This window comes from Parasteatoda tepidariorum, chromosome 10 (genome assembly GCF_982258835.1).
Source record: "Parasteatoda tepidariorum strain Cologne lab strain chromosome 10, Ptep-v5.0, whole genome shotgun sequence".
In the NCBI taxonomy this organism is placed as follows: domain Eukaryota; kingdom Metazoa; phylum Arthropoda; class Arachnida; order Araneae; family Theridiidae; genus Parasteatoda; species Parasteatoda tepidariorum.
The window spans coordinates 25,115,005-25,140,075 of record NC_141764.1 but is presented as its reverse complement, the minus strand read 5'-3'; the positions used below and the strand labels follow the sequence as shown (position 1 = coordinate 25,140,075).

Below are 25,071 nucleotides of genomic sequence, written 5' to 3'. Positions count from 1 at the left end.
GTTGTGTTTTGACGGGTATATTAAATCAAGACTGCTACATCTTATGTTTCGGCAAACGAAAATAAAAAACAAATATTAAGATATGAATAAAAAAAAAGATAAAAATAAGATATGTCTATCTTTAATGACAAGCTGACACCGTATCTTCTCATATTTCTTTTTTTTCCCCTGAAGCACATTTTGTGATTGAACAGGACGATATTAAAAATTACTGACAATCCGCCAGTTCTAGTAACACTACACGATGTAAAGATGAGTTGTTCGTCTCCTACTCTAAAATGTCGTTTTGATTTATTAACGCTCAGATTGCTTTTGGATTCTTATTTGACACAATGACTAAAACAAAAAAGATTGTTATATGGCACGCGCACCTGTTATGCGTCATTAAGAATAGATATTGAATTTACCACATGATTCTATGGGTTTGGCAAATGATAGAAGTAAATTTAAAGTCGGGAATATTCTCTTTAACCGTATTCCGCTGAAAGAGGAAATAGGCGGGATCGCGAAGTGTACGTTACCCTGCAATCTATGAAAAAGTAGAGTTTAGGAGAAAGTAAATAAATAAGCAAATAAAAACCACAAATGGTGGGTTTCGATTTCATCGGTAGACTTTGGCGCGCGTTATTTACTTTTAGTGCGGTTGCGCCTTTCTTTGATCATTTATATTGTTCAATTTATTTCTAAGAGAAAGAAGCAAACGATTTTTATAAAATAGCTCTTTTGAATTGATGGGATATCGCTTTAAGTGTTACCATTTAGTTCTATCGACAGAAGGAAAGTAACTGGTTATAAACTTGACGAATATGATTGCTATTCTATAACGTTATTAAATCTAGAATAAAAGAACTAGGCATTTTAAATCACTTATAATGCTTGATTATAATTCTAATGTTTTACTTCATATCGCTTGAAATCGTGTGTATTAATAAACATAACTAAGAACGATAATTTATGTTTAGTCAAAACATAAGTATTGCAAATATCTTAACTTTTCATTTTTAAGGTTATGTGAATAAATTTAATATTCATACACAGAACAGAGGAGGTTCAAAAGATATAGCTTTCGCTTTCCAAAGAGGTGAACCGGGTTCAAATCCCAGCAATGGCTGGTTGACACGAACTCAGTACCCGGTTCGTACTGACCGCAGTGTTGACGTAAAATATCCTTAGTGATTGACGGAACATGAGTTAGAATCCTCTCTTCGCAAGGCTAACCGTCGGAGGTTTTCTTGGTTTTTCTCCATGCGTCGCAAATTCGGGTTTGTTACATCAAAAAAGTCCTCCACGAAGGCAAATTTCTCCCAATACTTGATCCAGGAGTTCCCTTGTCTTCTGGATTAGATTCAAAATTACAAGGATACGGAGTTGAACATTGATAGTCGTAATCCCGATATTGGGAAGGTTGTAAAAATATCCATACACAATTTTATAAATGATTTCACTGTATGTACCTCTGTATATATAATTTCAGCAACATGAATACAAAATTATTTAAATTTCATTGCTTGCAAGATTCCTAAAAATTTAAAAATAATTATGACTATTTTCTACAAATATAAACAAACAATAGTTGATAATAAACTTTCAAAAAGTTTCGCTTCAGGAAATATATTTCCTGATACCCTTTTTTTTGTATATTAAGTGTTTACGACGTCTTTATTACTCTTAAAAGTTTTCCAACTTTTAAACGCATTTCTCAATGGCGCAATTTTTGAGCGTGGTGAGAGTGTGATTTTTTTTACTTTTATTCGAATGGCTGATCATGCGTCGCCAAATATATCATGAAACATTTGCAAAAGAAGCCGGCAAATGGCTCTTCCACATTGAAACCCCACAAAGTGAATAATTGGTTGCCAATAATTTGTTTACTACTAACTTGAATGATTTTACGAGATTGAATGAGGAAAAGCTCAGAGTGTAAGAAAACAGAGTCATGGTGCATACTTTTGAACGTTAACATTCAAGGTTCAGCAAACATAAAAGAAAAAAAGAAGAAAAGAAAAGGTTAAAGTAAGATATATTTTATCAATATACAAATTAGAAGTGATAATTGCATGATGCTTGCTTATTTAAAAAAGCTTTGATTTACATAATAAAGTTCGTAAGCAGGGTCTAGCACGTAATAAGTCTAAATCAGAATCTGCCATTGGTGAATTATGAGAATTGTCTGGCTCTATTAAAATAAATCTGAATCAACTGTTGGAATTTGTAATAAATAACCTGATGAAATTAGCAAGAAAGGCCAGTTTGTAGTTGTAAAGCTCAATTTCTGAATTGTAACTTTAAAGGATTAATCTGCCGACGGTTGCAGAAAATAATTAACTGTTAGAATTAAAGGATGGTCAGGTAATGGTTATTGATATCGTATGATTTACAGTTGAAATTTTTCAAGCTGTTGGCCGCTGGAAAAAGGGAATTAACTGTTGGAATGCAGAATTAACTGTTGGGATTCAAGAGTAATCAGAGATCAGTTTTGGAAAATTAACTGTTTAATTTTTTTGGTTGCAAAAAGAACTTACTGTTCAAAATTGAAGAACTGCTATATAGCGGTGTAATAAAAATAGCAAAGTTAACTGTTCGAAACTTTTTAGAATAATCTGCTGGCTGTTGTAAAAATGATGAGAATTTATTGTTAGAATTAAAGAAAGCACAAATTGCTGTTGTAGAGTCTATATAATTTACTGTCGGAATTTTTAAAAAATAGTCTGATGGTGCCGTAAAAATAATTGGAATTTGCTATTGAAACTTTTGAATAATAGTCTGAAGGAATTTACTAGAATAGTCTGAGCTCCTAAGAATAATCTAACTAATTATCTAATAGACTAGTGTGATTTTTTGGATGGTAACAGGGCAAAAAAAAATCAAGCATGTTTAAATTCCCTTATTTAGTTAATTGAATGTGTTATGTAGTGAAAGCTGTAATTTTCCAAGAAAAAAAAAAACATTGAATTCTTTTTAATTATGTTAATTTTCTTTGATTTGCTAATGCATTTAGAAAAACCTTTTAAAAACCTAATAAATCAATACAATTGAAAAGTGATACAAATTACGATAGGCATGCGCAATTGCTAAACGAGTCACAAAAAGAACTCAGAACAGAAAGCAATCTTTTCAATATAAAGTTTTAAACGATTAAGCCCGTTAACCTTATCATTGTTAAAATACTTTTTTCCTTTTCTTTTTTTTCTTTTGGTTGTGATTCGGAAGTCCGGTGTATGTACGGTTTCCCAACACCATGGGGGTTATCCTATGTATGGGATTTAGAATAACAGATGACAAGCGAGCTGTGGGTTTAATAATCGCATAGAACGGTTTGCTACTATGAACCTTTTTTTTTTTTTTTCTTAATGGAATAATAAAAAAAGGAAAAAAAAATTAAACTTTATCAAGCCGCATTAACCTAGATAAAGTTTAATTTTCTAATATAACTTATTGTCTATTATTTGTTCTCTGTAAGTGTTGTATGATTTAGGTACTGATTATCTAATTTCGTAAAACAAATTTACGCTATCAATTTAAATATTTTATTTAATACCACAGTAGTTACTGTTTTTTCCCCCATGATTTTTTTTTTAAATTTAGCTTTCTTTTCTCAATTAACCTATTTTCTTGGCTGAATGTTTTTATATCTTAGGAAGAAGATGTTTAATATACAGCATAAATTTACTTTATATTTACTACTATTTTTAATAGCATCAAAATTCATTATTTGCGAAAATATTTTAAAATAAGTATAAATTCGATAGGATTGTAAGAATTATACAAGTTGTTTAATTTTAAAAAAAAATAATTTCTAGTTCGTGGTTTTTATAGTGTCAGCTAAAATCTCCACGGCATGGGGAAAAACTTTGTTTTACTTTTGAATTAATTTTTTTTATTGAAAGGATATCTTTAAAACTTTTTTTTTTTTTTTTTTTTTTTTTGTCAGCTGTCAGTTCTGTCGATGAACCATGTGGCTTATTTAAGAGTAATAAAAGTTAATGAATCATAACATTAACTTTCATGAAACTTTTTGATTGCCATTAAAACACGTGGCTCATTAAGCTTTATAAAAATCAATAGTGTCAAATATATTAACTTTTATGAAACTTTTTATAATAAACTTTAATCAAAGTTTTTGTTATTATTTTTTCATTAAATTTCTTTTTCTAAACTTTTAATATTTAGCATTTTTTACAAGCAATTATGCTGCTGCTAAAATATTAAAAATTGTGCTATTAGTTAATAACTTAAATCTGTTTAAAAAAATCTTTAAAATCTCTGTATATACAACATTATTGCACATTTTTTCCAAAGACAATAATTAAAAGAACACTATTAAGATCTAAATTATATTCTGAATACATCTATGCTACTGTCGTTGTATGAAACACCAAAATATATAGAATACCTGGGCATTTTTCAGAATGCTTCATATTTTTCATGTTTTACTGGTTTCTCATTATCTATTCTATAGAATGTATATACAATGTGAGAAACGTTAAATTGTTTCATACTTTGTTGACCAGTTTTCGGCATTTTATAAAATTAAGAAATGCCGAAAACTCGTCGACAAATGTATATAAAATACCGGATATATAGTATGTACTATACAATACCGGATTTCAAGCTTTGCCGTTAGCGAACTTATTTTTCGACCTCCACCGAAAAATTACTTTTCTTCCTTATTTTTACAAAAACATTAAATTTGGGAATAGGCTACTTCATAATCCACCAAAATACGCCAATCTGGAAACTATATAAACAATTTAAAGTATAAAATAGAGCGAATCGTTATTTGCATCTACAACCGTAACTTATACCCTTGACTTCAATATACTGCCGTTTGATCAAATCGATGTTTATTTTTGTCAGCTTTTTCTTGTTTCAAACGTTGTAATTCGCGAACTAAAAATGAATGAATGATAAATGATAGATATGAAACGTGGGAAAATAACTGGAAAAAAAGAAAAAAAATCCGTGAAAGTTATCGAATTCCAAGCTTGGTCGCCCATGCTTATAACCCATATTTGTTTCAGATGAGGAGAAAAGGAAGACAAGTCTTTTGTAATAGGGTGATATATCTATATTATTATATAGTTAATGTAACAATTTTATACACATGAAAACAAAGTAGTAGGTCTTCCATTAAAGTATGTATTTAGAAACTAAATGTTTTTTATCTTTCAAAATAAAAGAGCGATTTTTTATAGAGATTTTACTAGTGACATACTGTGCGCGATAAATTAACCAAACCACACTAAGTGACTTTTGATTTAATGATCAGATCTTCACGTTATAGGACGCAATCTTAATGGCTCGAGGGGTTCACTTCAAATATGCTAATTAATTAGTGCAGACAATATTTTAAGTTACGAAATCAGATACAAGAACGCACTTTCTCTGAATAAACATACCCCCCCCCAACAGATTCGGATTTCTGATCCCCTAAATATAGGGGGTAGTTGCAATATGGGAGTAAGGTCCCCATAGCTTGGTCAAGAGAGCGATTTATTAGTTATCATTTGTATGCACAAATTATTATTTAGTTAATATGAACACATTATTAAGTTAGTTATTATTAGTATAAACATATTATTATTAAGTTAGTTATTAGTATAAACATATTATTAAGTTATTTATTAGTATAAACATATTATTAAGTTATTTATTAGTATAAACATATTATTAAGTTAGTTATTAGTATAAACATATTATTAAGTTAATTATTAGCATAAACATATTATTAAGTTAGTTATTGTTAGTATGAGCACATTATTATTATTAAGTTATTATTAGTATGCACACATTATTATTATTAAGTTATTATTAGTATGAACACATTATTATTAGTAAGTTAGGTATTAATATAAACGCATTGCTAGCATTAAGTTAAAGTAATTAGCGCTTTTTTAACTTGTTGATTCTTAGTTTTAAGACAATGTCTTACCATATTTATTTAAAGAAAAATGATGGTAAATAGTTTTGATAAAAGTTTTATCGATAGAAATATTTAAATTTTGGGTATAGTCTTAAGATTAAAGTGTTTGAGTTATTGATTTTTTATTGTAAGTCAAGATAACTCGAAATTCAAAAAGTTCAGGATGAAATTAAATTTTATAAATTTTAACTGGTGATTACATAATTATTTTATGTATCAAGTTCCTTTGCAGTCTTGTTTTTTTTTAGAAAAGATTTATCAACTTCGTTTAATTTTTTAATAAAGAACATAAAATATTTTTTTTTAAAAGAATTCGTGTGAAAATTTCAGATTCAAATATTACCCATATATTTTTTCTACTTATTAATATTTCCAGTTTCTATTTTTGATAATATTTGTTATTCGTTTGCAATCTTACTTTAAGTTCATCGCAGCTTTTATTTTCATATGAGTTTATTTAATACATAATTGTTGACAATCATATAGCATCGACCTTTTTTATCCAGCAATTTGAATCAAATAAAAGCTAACCAGAATGTGTTTAAAAAAAACAAACCCGAAACTACCTATTCCGTCAGCAAATCAGCGATGCGATTCTCTATGTCAAGATTAAAGACTTAGATTATGAGTTTAGAAAAAGACAAAATGAATCATTTTTTTTTAAGACTTACATGTTACATCCACCAGTGAATCAAATAATTATTCACAATACACGCAATGGAAGATTTATGTATTTTGTAGATATTATTGAAATAAGTTTTCTATAATCATTCCCTTTAAAAGAAAAGGTTCTTAAAGTCTGACTTTATTGTGTTTCAAAGAAAGTTCCAATCGTAAAATGAACAAAAGAAAGCAGTAATTGCTTCTATTCCATTTACACGATAGTCTAAAATTTGAATCCCGTAATTTTCGCAATAGAATATTTTTATAATTAAGTAGGAAATATGCAATGAGATATATTGGAAAAGCGTATAGAACTAACAAACTCAGCTTTATGCAACCGAATGGATTCAAAATTTTAACTGATATTTTTGGATTTTCATGTTCAATTTTCAAATCAAATGCATTTTCGTAAAAAATATTTTGGTTGCTTTTTTTAAACTTTTTTTTAAAAGCCTATTAATATATTTTTCATTACGGAAATTATCATTAGAATGCAGTTTCAGTGAACATTCTGTGGGAACTAAAACATTTTTAATTCAGTAATCCATAGAATAATCGCAAAGAACTTAATTCTCGTTTTACAAATTGTTGTTTGAGTAAATTTATGAGATCATGCTGTTAAAAGTATTTGTTACGTGAGCATCGTTTCATTTTTTTTTTCTTTTTACGTTTTGAGAACGATGTTATAAAGAATTCTGTGAAAGTTTAAAATCTTTTTAGTTTCTCTTATATAAATTTCACTCGAGAAAACGATTTCATTAAGAAAATTATGCCAAAATTTCAAAATTTTTAGTTTCTTCTGTAAAAATTTTACTTTAAAAACGGATCTCACAAAGAATTCTAAGAAAATTTCAAATCTTTTTTACCTCATTTACAAACATGTAATTATATCTAACGATTTCGCAAAGCATTTTGCGAACAAACACTGCATTCAAAAATAAATAAAGTAACAATGAAACTAAATGAAAATTTCACTTTAAAAAATTATTTCACAAAGAAATCAGTAAAAACTAAATGTTTTTTTTTTATTACTATTACAGAACAGAAACTAATTCCAAATTTTACCAATCGTTATCTGAACATGACAGTTTTAAAAAAGTGCTAGTCATGTGATCTTAGTATTAGTCACATGACAGTACTAATTTTAGTAATTATCAGGAGGAACGGTAAAAGAACTTTGTTACTTTGAATTCGATAAAACTGCACGATTTTTTTAAGCGCATTACGCAAATATCAAAATTATTTTGTTGTATTATACTATAATTTCCATAGGCATTTACTATATTAATTTCTACTTAGAAAACAATTTCTATCTGCCTTCTGTGAAAGCCACAAAACTCTTTATCTCAATATGTAACGGTAGGAAAAAAAAAAATCTAATTCATATTTCACAAATGCACTTGTGATTTGTCATGTGAAACTTACGTTATGGGTACTTAAAACCCATTTCCCTAAAAAGCGGGTCCCATTACCTTTAATTGTTTCAACGGCTGGCAGCTTCTCATTGTAGTGTCCATTTCATACATCCTGTTGCTCATTGTCCAGCCCGTAAGGTCCGGTTAGGACGTCACAGAACAGCCAATTAACACCACAAGTCCAACAGTCGGATATTTTATTCCAAATCAACACCACATTTCCAATAACATCGGGATATCCATTTCGAGTTCTTAATGAGGTATGGGTGTTGTTTGCAAAGTAATTCGTTGAAATCAATGGGTGATTCAGACCAGGTATAATGATCGCGGGGGGTCAGTCTGGTCTGATTGTAATGACAATGACATGTATTTATGACACGTACTGGTCAAAAGAAAGGCCAGGATTGCGTGTTTCCATGACTACTGTAGCACGTGCCGTCCGACACGGTTATAATGAGGGGGGCGCGTGTCCCCTCTTTTTGATCGAAAGAGGGACTTGTGTGTCCATGTGTTGTGTTTGTTGGGAAGTTGACTTTACAATAAATGACACGTGCCCGCGATTCCGAAAGCGCACGCTTGTGCGTTTTTGCAGGTATGGGGGGGTGCGTGTAAATACCAGGATATTATGTGTTCTATCAGTGTTTGCCTTGCCCCCTGAACTTGATTTGATTTATTTACCGATTACGGATATTTTAAATCAAAAGTGAAACCGCTTGTCGAAATAGTACATTTTTTATAAGCACGCAATCTCAAATATTACACAAAGTATAATGAAAATAAAACGTTTGGCCATGACGTACGTGCTAATTTATTAAAATTATTATTATTCTGGAATACTCTCTAATTCCCGGACTCCTGAAAAATTCATCTATTTACCTGTTTTTAATAAAAATTAAAAAAATAAAATTTGACTGAAAATAAAAGGAGTATTTTGTTTTTTACAAATTTATTAAAAGAGAGAAATATGTCTTAATCATTTGCGTTTTTATCTAACTTTCAATCTTAAAAATAAACTAGGATTTGTTGAGTATTTAATTTTCTAAGATTAGTAAAACAATTTTTTAATTTTAAAAATAAAATATTTGTTTTATTACTTATTTTATCAGACGAGACAGTAGTTTCGCCTCCCATCTGAAAACTCAGAAATTGCAGGAAATATATTCTGTGCAGCATCATATATATATATATTAATTTTATGAGGGCCTCTTTGCAAATCAACTGCAACTCCCACGCACTTAGAAAGCTGATTGATAACCTTTTATGAACTAAATATTTTTTTTTAAACGCTTAAAGTATTTTCAAAGTAATAATAAAAGGAATGCATTTAAAACAAAAATTGAAAATATTTTTAAAAAAAAGTTTCTTTCAAAAAGAAAAGCACAAAAAAAAAAAAAAAATTCTTTGCTAAGAAAACATTATCTTCCCTTTCAAATCTGATTAATAGCAAACGAGAAAACATTACTCAGATTTCTAAATTTATCTGTTTTTAATGTCTTTTTGAGCAAATCAATTTCAACTTCTGCACACTCGAAAAAGCTGCCCGATGACCTTTTAATTTAAATAATGGAGGATAAAAAAACAGGATCAACATTCCACTCGACTTAGTTCTCTTTTATAACCATATTGTGCACATTTGAGTGACGCAGACGATAATTTACTCTTTTACAAAAAAAGTAGACGATTTCCTCATGGTCACCTGGTGTGTGTTATAAAAATAAGTCTTTAATTCCGAATGCAAATTCTTTTGTCTTCCCACGATTTTAAAGGAGTGTTTACACCCTTGACTGCTCCCTGTGCTCAAGAAAGCAAAACCGAAGACCCCACAGAAATTGGAAAATGTATAAAACCGCTCTTTTGCCAGATCTGGGTAATTGCTCGGCGGAGGTTTACCGACCGATAGTCCGAGTTGGATACGGCCACCGGAAGCGTGGCACCGTGGGAATGGCCGCCGTCTGTCCGTCCGTGTCGTCTTAAATGCTTGCGTGTGGTGTTTATCTTAAATGCTCTCTTCTTGACTTCCGCCCCACTCTCTTTTCCTCTCTCTTTCTTGAGGGTGGTTGAGATAGATCGCATGCAACGTTTTTCTTTTTTAGGGTACTAGTACCGTACTATAATGTCACGCAGATTAATTTTTTTCCGTTATTTAATAAATACCGTCAAAAGTGCGATATTAATGGGTCTTTAATAAAATAAATTTACCAAAAAAAAAAAAAAAGATCCTCCTAGTTCCTAGTTCAAGAGCTCCTAGTTCAAAAATTGGCAACCAAGTTTTGATTATCAGTTTTTTTTTATATTTAGTTTAATTTATAAGATTTTTCTTTTTTTAAGAAAAATAATCTTGCTAAAGCTTTGACAATCTTGTCCAAGTAGTAAAGTTTGACATAAAAAATAATTAAATTATGACTAAGAATAATTAATGGGTCTTTAATAAAATAAATTTACCAAAAAAGAAAAAAATTAAAAAACTTACTATAAGGTTGTTTTTTACTCCTAGATCAAAAATTGGTAACAAAGTTTTGATTACCAATTTTTTTATATTTAGTTTAATTTATAAGATTTTTATGTTTTTAAAAAAAAAAAACCTTGACAATCTTGTCCAAGTAGTAAAGTTTGACTTAAAAAAATAATTAAATTATGACTAAGAATAATTAGTGTAAAAAATACATCGCTTCAGGAACTTTGTTGTTAATGATTAAGTTGTTAAAGATAAAGTAACGTTTTTAAAAATTATGCGTTACTAATCGTTTTTAAAAATTATACGTTACTAATCGTTATTGAAAATTAATACGTAATTCATATTTAAAATGATTGTTGATTCAAATTTCTTGTAAAAAATTTGCAAAAATAATGACTAAGTCGTTGTGGAAACTATTTGAAATTGCATTTTTGTTTTAAACATTTTTAATATTTTTCATTAAATTATATTTTAATTATTAAATTTTATATTTATATATATATATTTTATATATATTTATATTTTGTATATATTTTATATTTATTATATTATTATATTATATTATATTATATTTTAATTAATTAAAATTTATTTTTTGTTATTTTTACTTTGTTTAGATCTTTGAAAAAAAATTGTGAAAAGTGCTGTATGAACATATTGAAAGTACTTGTTACAATAGCGTTGACAGTTCGCAATCTTCTAAAATTCAAGAGAGGAATAAAACGTTAATAAAAAGTTAATAAATATATTAATAGATTGAGATTAATAAATTCATTAAAATAAATCTTATTGTTAGAATTTTATTAATATATTTTGGCAAAATACGCATAAAAACTATTCGTATAAAATACAAAACGTATAAAAATTCTGTGTCAATTTTGCAAATTAACTTAAAATGGCTTAAAAAAGTGAATGGGCACATTAAAAGAAGAAAAATGTTAAGTTTAATGAATTAATAAAAAAATGTAGGAGTATAAGAAATTTTTACCATCCTGATAAACTATGCAATAGTTTGCGAAAATTACGAAATCTCACAGAATTGAAAAATGAACATAAATACTTCGCGAAAGACTTGCACTTACGTTATTTTTTTTTCATTTGCATGACAGAGTTGGCATCTTTTATAAAATAAATTCATATCATTTAATAAACTTCTTCATTATCATGAAGCACAATTATCCAAAATCTATTTAAATAAATTTAAACGTGTAAAAAATAATAGAATAAATTTGACATAATTATTTGATAATTATTTTGTTAAGCTATAATCCAATTTAAACTTTGTCAATAAAAAAAAAAAAATTCTTATACATTTTCGTTATCAAAAAGCTATTATAAATCTTTTGCTTGAAAGGAAATTTTTTCATTTCACTAATCAGTAACGATATAAAGGTTCTACAATTAGTCTTATGTTAACAAAGTACTCAATCATTGAGATTTTTTTGAGGAGAATATTAAATACGTAGCAATGAAAATTGTTTATCGTTTGCTATTGTTTATCGTTAAAATTTTTTTTAAAAAAAAAACTAAATAAATCGTTTGGTACTGAGACATCTATATATGCTATATTATTTCTAAGTCTTCACATTTTTAAAACTGATTAATTGACCATTGGGTCAATTTCTTTTAAGTAATATTTTAGATCTTGGTCCATTGACTGAGGATACAAAACGCATGTGAGAGATAAATGTACTAATCGATCGAACAAAATGCTGATTATCTGATCAGCAAAAGGAAGTCGCCATCGAAAATTTCATTGTTTGCGACCAACGACCATCAAAAGAGATATCACCACTAATTGTTGTTCGCGAGTAAGCCTCCGTTGTTTTTGTTCGATTTGAACAGGAAACAGGGATGGTAGGAGAAGGCAATTTGGAGACAGAACGAAAATAGTTACAAAAATATCATTATGAAATACCTGATTGTTTTTATGGAATCGCATTAAATATTAAAACTTCTTTTGAAATGCATACAAAAAAACGAAAATGGAACAATTTGTGCAAAAGAAAATAATATTTATATCGTACTTTGTTCTTTTAAATACAATGCTTTCAGCCATATATTGAACGCTTATCTAAACAATTAAGGTCCGAAAATTCCATTTTTAATAATTTATTATTAATATTTCAATTTATTCCTTAAACTATTATTGTTCATGGTATATTTTGTTGTGCATTGAATGAAAAAAGTATTTTATTTATTTTATCTCCATTTATGTTTGCGTTTTAACGTTTATTATTGTTTTGACGAATAATTTATTTTCGATGGTAATTTATTTTTGATTGGAAAATAAAGTTCTACATTTTTTTTTAAATCAAATGGTTTTTTAGAGTTGCGTTTACTTTCTTTTAAAATGGAATGAATTAAAGGCTAATGGTAGAAAATATACAATTATCAGTTTCGTTCTTCTTTGCTGACACGTGATTTTTCAGTATTTTTACTGAATACATCTAGCTTTTTTTGAGCCTTGTTTTCAGTATTTTTTTAGTGTGTGTGATTAAGCATTAATGTCTCAAAATATACTGACAAATTGGCAACTCTATGCCATTTTAGTATTTTTTATTCTGATTGGGCCACGCGTGTATTCTCTGCCGCTTTGTGTATTTTTTCAATCGTCTGATTTAGATATTGAGTCATAGTTTGTTCAGGGATTGCATGATCGTCTGCTTTATGCATTACGTTAGATTTATATATTGCTCTGATGTTGATTTACTGACATATCATTTTCATTTTGCACCGTTTGTGACATTGTTTTCTGATTTTTTTATTTTATTTGATTCGTGTAGATCAAGGAAAAGAGTAGCGTTTACAGGGAAACAATTTTATTTAATTCATAACGATTAGATTATAGACTAAGTAATTTTTTTGAAAGAGAGAAAAAAAGTGCGCTCCTGTAAAATAAAGTGTAGCACACTGTTTCATTTACAGTACATAATTTCCCCTTAGTCTTTTGGTTTAATCGAAAATCTTTAAAACTGTAAAAGTTTCAGTAAAAAAACCTTTTTCTGTTTTTTTTTCCCTCTCTTTTTCTTCCAAATAGCTAATAATGAGTTTTATAAAATCTAATGAAAAGCGCCCGACTTTCAAATGGCCCTAGGGGGGGGGGACCCTATCAAAATGGATTTTAAGTATCGAAATGTGTTAAATAGAAAGGAACATTTTAAGAACCAGAAATTAAAATTATAATTAAATTTTTTTTGTTCCAGAAAATTGCAATCTTTCTATTTTTATCTTGCGTATCCTGAAAATATTTGATTGTATGTAAATTCAAGAATATTTCACAACGATTAAAAATAGACTTAATGTCTGTGATTATACAAAATAATAAATAAAATCTATATTTCTTATTAATGGATGTTTATTTAGTCAATCACTAATGCAAACTACAGCACTCAATTTACCTCCAATGTAATATAGTTTCCCATTTTATTGATTACTAAACTTTCTCATAAAAGCCCCCAAGTAGGGAATATTTTATGTGGTACACAACAGCTATTAAAAAAAAAATTTAAAAGTTCCAATATTTCTTCGATTATACGCCTAGCAAAGGCTGGATGTTATAAAAAAGACGAAGAACGAACAAACTCTGAATGGAAGAAATAAAAATCGAGACGGAGGTACCAGAGATTGAAAGGGGCATTAGTAATAACCCACAAAAAGGACAATTTTCATCAACCTACAATGAAGAAAAAGAAAATTAAAATGAAAAAAAAAATTCGGGTAATTGACCACTGTCAGTTTTTTGAAGTGCTTGGCGACTATAGGTGTATAATTTCCCCCGGCGCCAGAATTTCGACGTTGGTAGCCGACGTTGTCACCGTCCTCCCTGTAATCATCTACATTTTACCTGCCCGAAAAAGTTTACCCGAGCCCGGCCCTTTTGTTTTCTACTTTTCTATCATCTTCCCCGAATTTCCTATTCACAATATGGGCCTCACTTAAAACTTCTTTCTTTTTTCTTGGCGAACGTTTTGTTAAGTTCGGGAAATTAGTTGGAAGGGGGAGCTAATTCATTCATTTGATTTGAAAATGTGGGATGATTTTGGCTATTTTGTAGGAATGCTGTCTCCTATATTTCGCCAAGTAGGCTTTCGCTTATTGTTAAAAACTATTACTGATTTTTTTTCTTCTTGTCTATGACATAATAATTGCAGCTAAATGTTCACATATTTCTAGTTTTATTTAATTAAAGTTGCATAAGTATTATATTCTGTAGGTTTTGTTGTGTATTTTAAATTAGTCGGTCTTTTAGTTCTGCAATCTTTCATTTATATTTATTGATGACAAAAAACTTCTAAATATTTAATCACTTCAAAATTAAGTAAATATATTTCAATTTGAGAAAAAAAGATACTTTTATATTATTTATATATAGCTGCCAACTTTACTGGATTTACCAGTAGACTCGTAGATTTTGACAGTTTCTACTGGTTTAATAAAAATTCTCCCGGATTTTGTACACTTTTAGATAATTTCTTAAAAATAAGTAAATTTCCTAAGGAAAAAAAATACTTATTGAAATCGAATTTTTACATAATAATTTCTACTTTTACTTTTTATTTTATTATTTATTTATTTTTTTGAATAAAAATAAATATTACTAATACATTATGTAGCGAGCTTCTTTAATAGTAATCAGTTAAAAACAAAAAAATTCAGAAATTTTCAGTTTATTTTTGTCCAGAACTACAACCTTAGACTATCAAAAATAGATTACTTCAATAAAGTTCGTCAATATTAAAGATTGCAGTGAGTTTAAATTCGTAAATATTAGCTTGATATATTTGTTTATATTACATTTACTTTCAGTAGTTAAAAAAAAAGGAACCCTATTGTTTTTTCGTATAAGGAATATTTATGTATTGCATAAAATATTTATTAATTCATTGTGAAATCTATAGGATATTTTTCTTTTTGTGTTTGGTTGCTATGCAATTTGGTTTAATAACAAAAAACTTAGTTAATTTTATTTTTCTCTTTTTTTTGCAGACGATCATTCTGGTCTGGAAGAAACAAACAGTAATGACCCATCCAGTAGTCCACCTTACAATCTAAAAGTTAAAAAACAGAGAAAAGCAAGGACGGCATTTACTGACCATCAGCTTCAAACGCTGGAAAAGAGCTTCGAGCGACAGAAATACCTCAGCGTCCAGGACCGAATGGAGCTAGCGTCCAAACTCAATCTCACAGATACTCAAGTCAAAACATGGTATCAAAATAGAAGGTAACATAATCTTTATGTTTTAAGTTTGAATTTATTTTAGTGTAAAATTATTGAATTTAATTTTATTTGCATCATTAAATCAAAACAATTTTAATTCCGAAAATTTTATTCAAATTTTTTTTTTATCTCTCTGTTTCAATTGTTGCGCAGTATGTATACCTTGTATCGGATATATTAAACTCTTAATGAACTTTAAATTTTTTTTTTTCTTTCCAAAAGCATATTTTTTGACTCTCGCTCCCCCTTTGTTATCAAAAATATGCAGATCACAAAAACATTCCATGCTTACCTAAAAAATAATTATACCGGAAGTCGTTTTTGCTTTGACTTTTATTGCAAGAATTATTTGTTAATAGATATAGTTTCACCTAAAATGAAATTTATTGCATAAAATATTGAAATTCCTTAAAGAAATACTCTTGCGACTTTGGAAATGATGAAATTATTCAAATAATTATGTTGAAATTCGCTAATTTCCCTCTTAAGTATTTTAATTCTGTTTTGCTGCAATTTATTTCCATTGTTTAACTCTTATAATCTATAAAGACATTTGCTATTATCAGGTTTCGTTTTGCTGTTATTGTTTAGTTCTTAATTTAATTTAATGTAACTTTGGTATAAGATTAAATAAACTTTAAACAGTTATGGAATACAGTGTAGCAGTCATAATTTTTTACCTTAAAAAATTGGTTGAATTTGCCTTATTTTATTCCATAAAAAAATTAAAGCAGCAATTTAGAAAACGATTATGAATTTAGTGCGTTATTGATCGTTTGCTGAAGGAATTGTATTCTTTGTCTTACTTCAAAGTTTTTTTAATTATTTTTTTTGATTAATAAAATGTTGCAGGTCAAAGCATTTTTCTAATCACGAATTATTTACAAATGGTTTGTTCGATTTTGAGAAATTCGGAAGTTCACTTCAGTATACTTTCATACTAAGTTTAAACGTAGAATTTACCTTCATATTACCATTGAGAAACATAAACTTTAAAAATATAAACAGAATTTAACAAAACAATTATAAGTATCGTTTATTATTTATTGGATCGTTTGCTGAAGAATTTGCTTTTATTTTAACATAAGATAACAGCATCCTTAAACCTTAACTGTCTTTTAAAGCTAAAAATATCAATATTGAATAACAAAATAGCGTCGTTTTGTGAAAAGTTTCTTATAACAAAGGATTGAATTTTCAAAAATTACGAGTTTATCAATTTCGACTTAGTTATTTTAGTTTTATTTCCTCCATTGTTCAATAAATTTGTAGGCATTTCGCTTTGATTCTTCTAAAAGAATATCAGGTTCCGTTTTGCTGCCATTGTGCGTTTCTTATATTTTATTTTTATGCTACTTGGTATCGGATCAATTCAACTTTTAAACAGTTATACTGTATTGTGCAGCAAGGATAAATAATTCTTGTCCTTTAAATTCAATCGTTCTCCGACACCGGGTACTTCTACGCGATCGGAAATAACAAAGAGTTACATTTCTATAGTTTGTGAGTCAACCATTGTGAAAAATATCGTTTATCAAAATAGCTTGTGATCATTTATTGCCTATTTTTATAGCTTCATATGAAAAAAAAATCTTATATTCCAAGTTTAAACATATTTATTATACACGAATAATAGAACGAAAATAGTTTCTCTCGAAGTTAGAAAAAAAAAAAAAAAAAAAAAAAACCGAATTTTTTTTTCATTTTAATCTTTTATTTTATTTTTAATTAATGTTAACTCGTAATGTAACAATATTAGAACACTTTGCTCATATGTTTATTTTAAAAACACGTTTAAAACTATTTTTTTAAATTTTTTACCAATGATAATATTTGAGAATAATTTAGCTTAAAAACCTGTAATTCTATTCAGTAACAAATGAACATTTAAAAAAGATTCCGAGAAGTCGTTTTCACAAAAATATAGTATTTAACTTGTAACTAATATCATGATACCAACTCATTAGGGGCTTATTTATGTATAATCGTTTGGAATATATTTCTTCCCAAAAAAGTTGCTTTACTGGAAATAATTTTTATGATATCGCTCATATTCGATAAAAATTATTTGAGAAATACTTTTTTTTTTTTTTTACTTGTATTGGAATAATTTAAGTAAATATTTTTGCACTAAAGATTATTAAAATAATTTTTTTAAACAAATCGTCTGAATTTTTCAAATTTTAAATAAGTTGTCTGAGTTACAGTTAAAATATTGGATCGTCTGATTTTACAGACACTGAACTATATTGCAGCTGATTAGGTAATTTTTTCCGATTAGCTGTAAGCTTTTTATCTACAAAATAGAATTGTTTAATTTCAAAAATATAATTCAATTGATCCCTTAAAATATTTTAAAGTTCTAATCGAAATAATAAATAAAGTATGAAATAAACAGTAAAACGGATAATTCTAAAACGAATGCTTTTTCATTTAAAAACACTGAGCGTGTTTTTAAAAATTTATTCTATATTAATAAAATTATTGACAATAATATCGTGAAACTTTATGAACTTCAATTTTTTTAACATTTATTTTATAATTTATACATTATTTCTTTTCTTTCTTTAAATAGGACGAAATGGAAGCGTCAAACAGCTGTTGGTTTAGAACTTTTAGCCGAAGCCGGTAACTATGCCGCAGTTCAGCGTATGCTTCAGTCTACTCCTTACTGGCTGAATCAATATGCCGCTAATTTACCTTTTACCGCTGGATTACCAGGAATGGACATGTATTACCGACAAGGACTTGGTCTTCAGAAACCAATGGCTTACAGGATGTATCCATCTGCTCCAACGACAGCCATGGGATTGCCAGTCAATTTCTCTTCATCTACTGTGCCACCAATGGCTGCGGCAAGTGCCACTTCACCCACCTCATCTTCGGCGTCATCTTTACCTTCTTATTTCGCTAGGGAACCCCCTTGCTGAAAATAGATTGATAGCTATTTAAAAAAAATTTAATTTATTATTGTGATCCTCCGTCGAAAAATGACCAGAACTTGTAAATAACTCTTGGACTTTCTCAAACGTTCCAGAACTTGTACATATTTGTATAGAACTCTTGGACTTTCTCTTTGTCAACTATGAAAGAAAAGGTGGCTTCTAATATGAGTTGATGAATTTGGCTGACTACTAGTCTATGGCGCAGGTTTTGGCGAAAAATGATAGAAATGGCGATAAAAATCCAGGATTGAAGTTAAAAATAGGAGCTGCCTCAGTGATAAGACAAGAGTAAAAGAATGCCTGCACGCCAGGTTATTCACTTTCTATGGACAGTTACAGAAAATGAAAAACCATTTTGCAATTTTTTTTTTAAATTTCTTTTGATGAAGTTGCATATGTACATTAAAGTGTACATTTTGATGTACATTAAAGTGTACAATTTCTGTACATTTCATTTATGGCGCGCGTTTATGTAAAAAATAGAAAATTATAGCATCGCTTAGAATGCTGAAAAATGAATTACTTAAAATGATTTCTAATATTAAATTTTTTTATGAGTGTTTTTGTTACGCTGCATAAAATTTAAAAAAAAAAAATTTAATATTTACATGAAAATATACATTGTTTTTGAAGACACATTCATTTTAATTTTAAATTCTTAAAACAGATTATGAAGAATTACTTATATTATTACAATGTACTTTTATGCAATTTCAAAAGAATTAGCTTGCATTCTTTTCAATTTTAACTCATATAGTTTTTAATTATATTTTACAGCTAAACTTATTAACAGACCTAATAATTCATGATTTGATTTTAAAGGGTTAGACGATTAAAGGATTAGTGTAAGTTATAACTTTTCTAAAAGTATTAATTTTCTCTCTAAAATAGTCAATTTTTTTTCATCGAAGAAATAAGTTTTTTTCTGTGATCTCAGTTAATAACTAATTTAATATCGAACAGTGAATTTAATAATCCAATACTACTCGCTAATACGTAGCTATTTCACATCCATGGGCAAGAAACGAGACAGTAGAATTGTCAATTAATCCAGATATTCTTGCAATAACTACTTACCTTTTCGCTGCAAAAGTTTTCAATTGTGCGCACTACCTGTTATTTAATAATTCTTTTCAAATTAGGCATGCACATTTTCTGTTTTCTTTCTTTCCATTTTGATTTATGCATTTTCATTATAAAATTGCAAATTATTATATTCTCTTTGTGTTTTTCTTTCAATTAGATGCATCGTTTTTATTTATCCATTATGGTGTTAGGTATAGTTTTTATTGTTTTAAAAATTCTTTTGTTACGCTTCCTATACAATTTCGCTTCGGTTTTGGTGCTTTGTATTTCCAATTTTTTTGTGTGCTTCGTCTCTTTTCGTCTCCCTTTATTTTGTGGCGTTTCAGTTTATAGAGTAATGATTAAATTTTCTTTTGTCTTTTAAGTTTAATTTTTGTATTACAATGGAGCGACCGTAGCTGCTCAACAATTTGTAATTCAATACCTAATTTTTGTTTTTTCTTAACGTAAAGCGTAAATATACAGAGCCAGTGAAAGATAAAAAAAATATTTGTGCTTGTATTGACCTTTCCAAGCATTGTTTCGCCATCACATTTTTTGAAATTTTATTATTTTTTTTAATTTATAGAAGCAGCATTGATATTGTGAATAGTTCTTTTAAGACCCCAAAAAATCTTTACACTTATAGTTGTATTGATCCAAGATTTCTTTTGACAGCACAAAAATCTTTACACTTATAGTTGTATTGATCCAAGATTTCTTTTGACAGCACAAAAATCTTTACACTTATAGTTGTATTGATCCAATATTTCTTTTGACAGCGCGAAAAATCTTTACACTTATAGTTGTATTGATCCAAGATTTCTTTTGACAGCACAAAAATCTTTACACTTATAGTTGTATTGATCCAAGATTTCTTTTAATAGCACGAAAAATCTTTACACTTATAACTCTATTGATCCCGGATTAATTTTGACAGCACAAAAAAAATCTTTACACTTGTAATTGTATTGATCCAAGATTTCTTTCACCAGTGCAAGACCATTTCAGATACAACTACAAAAGTAGTTGTATTGATCATTTTAGGATTTATTTGTTTATTTATTATTTTTTTGTCGATCTTTTAAAAAAATCAGTTTTATGAAGCATGCACCGTATTGAAATTGTCGCAATGATTCACTTAGTTTGAACACAAAGAAAAATGAATTTATGCAAAACTGTTTTAACTATATAAATCTTTATTGTTTCTAAACAGTTAGTTACACTTCTTCCAAAAAAATCAAATCTATTATTTATTTCAAACTTAATTAAGCAAAAAATTGCAAAATGAGTGAATAAACTGTAAAAAATGATTATATATTCAGTAATTGTACAACTATTATAATTGTACAATTATTGAAGGAATTTTCCTCTTTTAATATGAATAAATAAAAGTGAAGTTACAGTTAACTATGAATTTTTTAGGCTGTAGCTATACAAAAATTTTACAAGAAATAAGAATAAAAGGAATGCAACTAATGTAAATTATGAAATTTATTTATCTTTATATATTAGCTCTTTTTTTTTTTTTTTTTTAAATTTTAATATTGTTACAGTTTTAAGTTGAATTATTTCAAGAGTCTGCTAAACAAATAATTCAAAAATTGCTACATAAAATTTTGATAATTTTATTGTCATTATTAATATTTTTATTGCTTCAAACTCTAAAAAAGAAAAAATTGCTATATGTGCTATATATTTTCTTTCAGTTTATTAATTTCTCTTCATGTCCCCGGAATGTAAAAAGTGGTAGCATGTTTTTAATTTGAAAATGTTAGTTAATCGTATAACGACTAGCATACGGTTAATAAACTACTTTTGCTCTTGTATTTTTAAAAAATAACTGGCTATTTGAATTTATAAAAACATGTATTTATTTGATTTATAATACTATTCTGTCAACCAATTTTTAATTTTCATAACCATTTGGCGCAGCTGTCACATTCTCACTTACAAATGTGTATTTTAACTCATTTTCAAAATCTTGTGTAAATTTGTTTTATTGTATAAAGATGCCATATTATCATATTGTAATATAATTTCACTGTTTAAAAAAATGTATTTATTTATATTTCAAATAATATCCATAATATCTGCATAGCAGATTTATATGCAGTGATACGCATTTGATTTGCAAAAAGATTATATGACTGTCGATCAGTTGAATAAAATGTTTTTAAAACATACATTTGTTCATTATTTCTTGCATCTGAGTGAAATAAAAATCACACCTGACTTAATCAATTGTTTGAAGTTTAAAATATGATAGTCTTCATTGAAATAATTTTATATTTTAAACAAACATTATGTATATATTCTGAATTGAAAAAGTTTGATTTACGTACAGTTATTTTTAAATTAATCAGATATTCTTTATTGAAATTTTTTTATTTTCTGGACATAACACAGCATATTGAATAAGAAATACTTTCGTCACTTAAATCGTTTTATTTCTAAATAAAAAAATTTTTTTAGTGAACCATATTCTTTGAAATAGTTTTATTTTTTTGAACGAATAATTTTGAAAGTATTCTAAATTGAAAGCTCTACTTTTTTTTTAATAAAATTGATATTATACATGGAACAAACAAATATGTATACATTTTTCAATTTTGGAGGGAATAAAAAATGAGATATTTCACTAACTTGTTACTTGAAATTCGAATGACTTAATTTTTAGAAAAAATGTTTCGTACATTTTGATTTTTTAAATTTTTTTTTTCCAGCTGTAATTTTAAGATACCGAAATATCAAAATGAAATTTTACTTTAAGTCAGTCTTTGGAAAACCGAATGAATTAAAGTATTTTTATCATGCATACTTTAATAAGATGATTTCAATTTTATTTTGTACATTAAAAATAATGTACGATAAATTGTATACGGTATAAACTGTATAAGAAGAAAATTGAAACAATCACCAAAACCAGTTTGATTACCTAAAAAAACGTCTTTTTTTTAAAAAATTCTTTGTTCAATTTTTCTTTATTTCCTCCGGCATTCAATAGGTTTTGCTGTTTTCATTATCCTTCTGTATTATGATGACTTTTGTTAGCGATTTATATTTTTTCCATTAAATTATTAATTTTCAACCTGCAGAAATATATCTTAAGTGTAGTCATCGAACAACACACTTTTTATAATTGAGTCATAGCTAACCAAACTAAATCTTAACAAAATTGAGTCATTCCAGAAAAATTAATCATATTGAGTCATAAATAATTCGTAACGTACTGTACTGAATCATAGCAAATTGAGCCAGTAATATCTCATCGCTGATCAAGTTAACAAATTGTGTCCTTAACTCTTAGAGTAATCGTTCTGAGTCCTAAGAAGATGTGCTATAAATTACTCAATACTGGATAACTATACAGATTTAAATCTATATCATAAGTAAGACCAAAACTTTGTCAAAAGTTAGAAATTAATCGTTAGAAAGTTAGTGAAATTAATCTTTCAGAATTTTTTCAAATTTGGTCTGAAATTATTTACAAGGTTTTACATCTCTGTGTAGTTCTACAATAATTATTAAATGTGAATTTAATCATACAGACAAGAGCCAGTCTTAAAAAGGTTGATTTCTTACAACTAGCTTTTGATAAATAAAAAAAAAAATTCTTACTTACGGTATAGATTTAAGTCTGTGCAATTATTAAAATTCACTTCAGTACCAATCACGTCAAACCAGATGTGAAGTAATTCACAATATATTTTATATTTTAAACTTGGTTTACATTATTTAACAAATGTAAATGATTTATAAAAAAAAATCACGTGTCTCTCTCTCTGTCTAGTTTTATAATAATTACTAAGTGCAAAATGAATTAATCATAATAATTTCGTGCACACTGAGAAATGATTTACGCATTTAACACGTTTCTCATTTCTGTTTTCTTGAAACTTTTACTCGAGGGAAAAAATTAGATTTAAGATTAAAATCCCCCAATACGAAATGTGTGAGAGAAAAAAAAATTTACATTTTTATTTGTCTTACAAATCAGAAAAAAAAATTTCCTTTTAGCTAAATCTGAAATATAAAACTTTAGATGCATTATTTTCGAAAGCTTTAGGGAGAGGATTTTTTGTACTAATAGAAGTTTATAATAAAACTGATATACCAAACATTTTTCATTTTAAGTGAAAATACCGATTTCTCCTTTTAAATTTACTTGAAAAACTCAGTTTAAATTTTTTTTCATTTTCTTTCAATGTCAGGAAAAAGTAAAAATGTTCAAATGGATTTCTTGAAATGAAATTGAAGGAGCAAAAATATTTTACATAAAATAATAAGTGATTTTAAACATTTCTTGTAACATTTCATCGAGTAATTAATATAACATCAATTGTATTAGTTTACTGTCGCTACTATCATAATGTTAATATTGCTAGTTCGTTTTAAATTACATGAGCCGGGAAAATTCTAATGAGGCTTGAAAATTTTTTCTTAAAAAAAAGAGATGAAAAAATTTACTTTTTATGATGATTTTCATATTTAAACTAAATAAAATTATAAAACTAAGATTATGAGCCCTTTGACAAAAAATTTTTATTTAACATATTTTTCATACTTTCGTATTTTATATTAATTTAGAGCGAAATAAGTGAAAAATATATTTAGCGTTTTCATAATATATGATTATGAAGTGCAGCATGGACACTGGTGTCTTTTTCTTCTCTCATTACATAATTATATTCCAAATTACGGAATACGATTCTATACGAAATTGTCCAAACACAACTCACTGCCAAAGAATAATTTTTCAAATTTGCAATTATTTAGTTCTAAGAGATACCGTTATTCATCATTGAAATTTCTTTAATTTGCAAAATCAAGTATTAATAAATAATTATTGATAAAAAAAAATTTAAAAATACTTTTTGAATTTTATATTTTAGTACAATTATGTGATAAATTTATAATTCCGATAATTTAATAAACTTTTACGCAACTATTAGATTACTTTTAATAATTAAAAAATACCAAAATACATTTTAACTTGCAATTGGTGATCTGGAAAAAATATATTAAACGAACTCCGGCGTCTCGTTTGAGTCATAGGGTTGGGGCTGTGTTATAAAAATTTACCTTTAACTGCACCGAAGTTAAGCATCACTGGTTGTGATTGGGTGACCACTTGGATCAATCTGCGTAGGGACCGAGGGTGTTCGGCATAGATCCTCGTTAAACTATTCTACCGTAAAGTGCTCGACTTCGCTTACAGATCGTTGGGCTACCGAAGTGGGGGTGCCATCCCCTCTGCCGAGGATTAAAATTGTGAGGGCATGTCTATGGATTATCCTCAGGGATGTTTCCCTTACCGTCGCCAATAGCCCATTGTGCAGCTCTAACGTCATTTGTGTTTCACCACCCCTTCCATTTATCTA

General features: G+C 27.8%; 1 protein-coding gene across 1 annotated transcript in view; it reads left to right on the top strand.

The window, feature by feature from the left end:
* Positions 1 to 21,873, top strand: part of LOC107456035 (barH-like 2 homeobox protein) — a 31,205-nt gene extending 9,332 nt beyond the window's left edge. Inside the window, exons 2-3 of the mRNA XM_016073800.4 lie at positions 15,446 to 15,680; positions 18,253 to 21,873. Of these exons, the coding sequence (XP_015929286.1) occupies positions 15,446 to 15,680; positions 18,253 to 18,607 (590 nt within the window). The 3' untranslated portion in view covers positions 18,608 to 21,873. The remainder of the gene's footprint in view (positions 1 to 15,445; positions 15,681 to 18,252) is intronic.
* Positions 21,874 to 25,071: the final 3,198 nt, after the last annotated feature.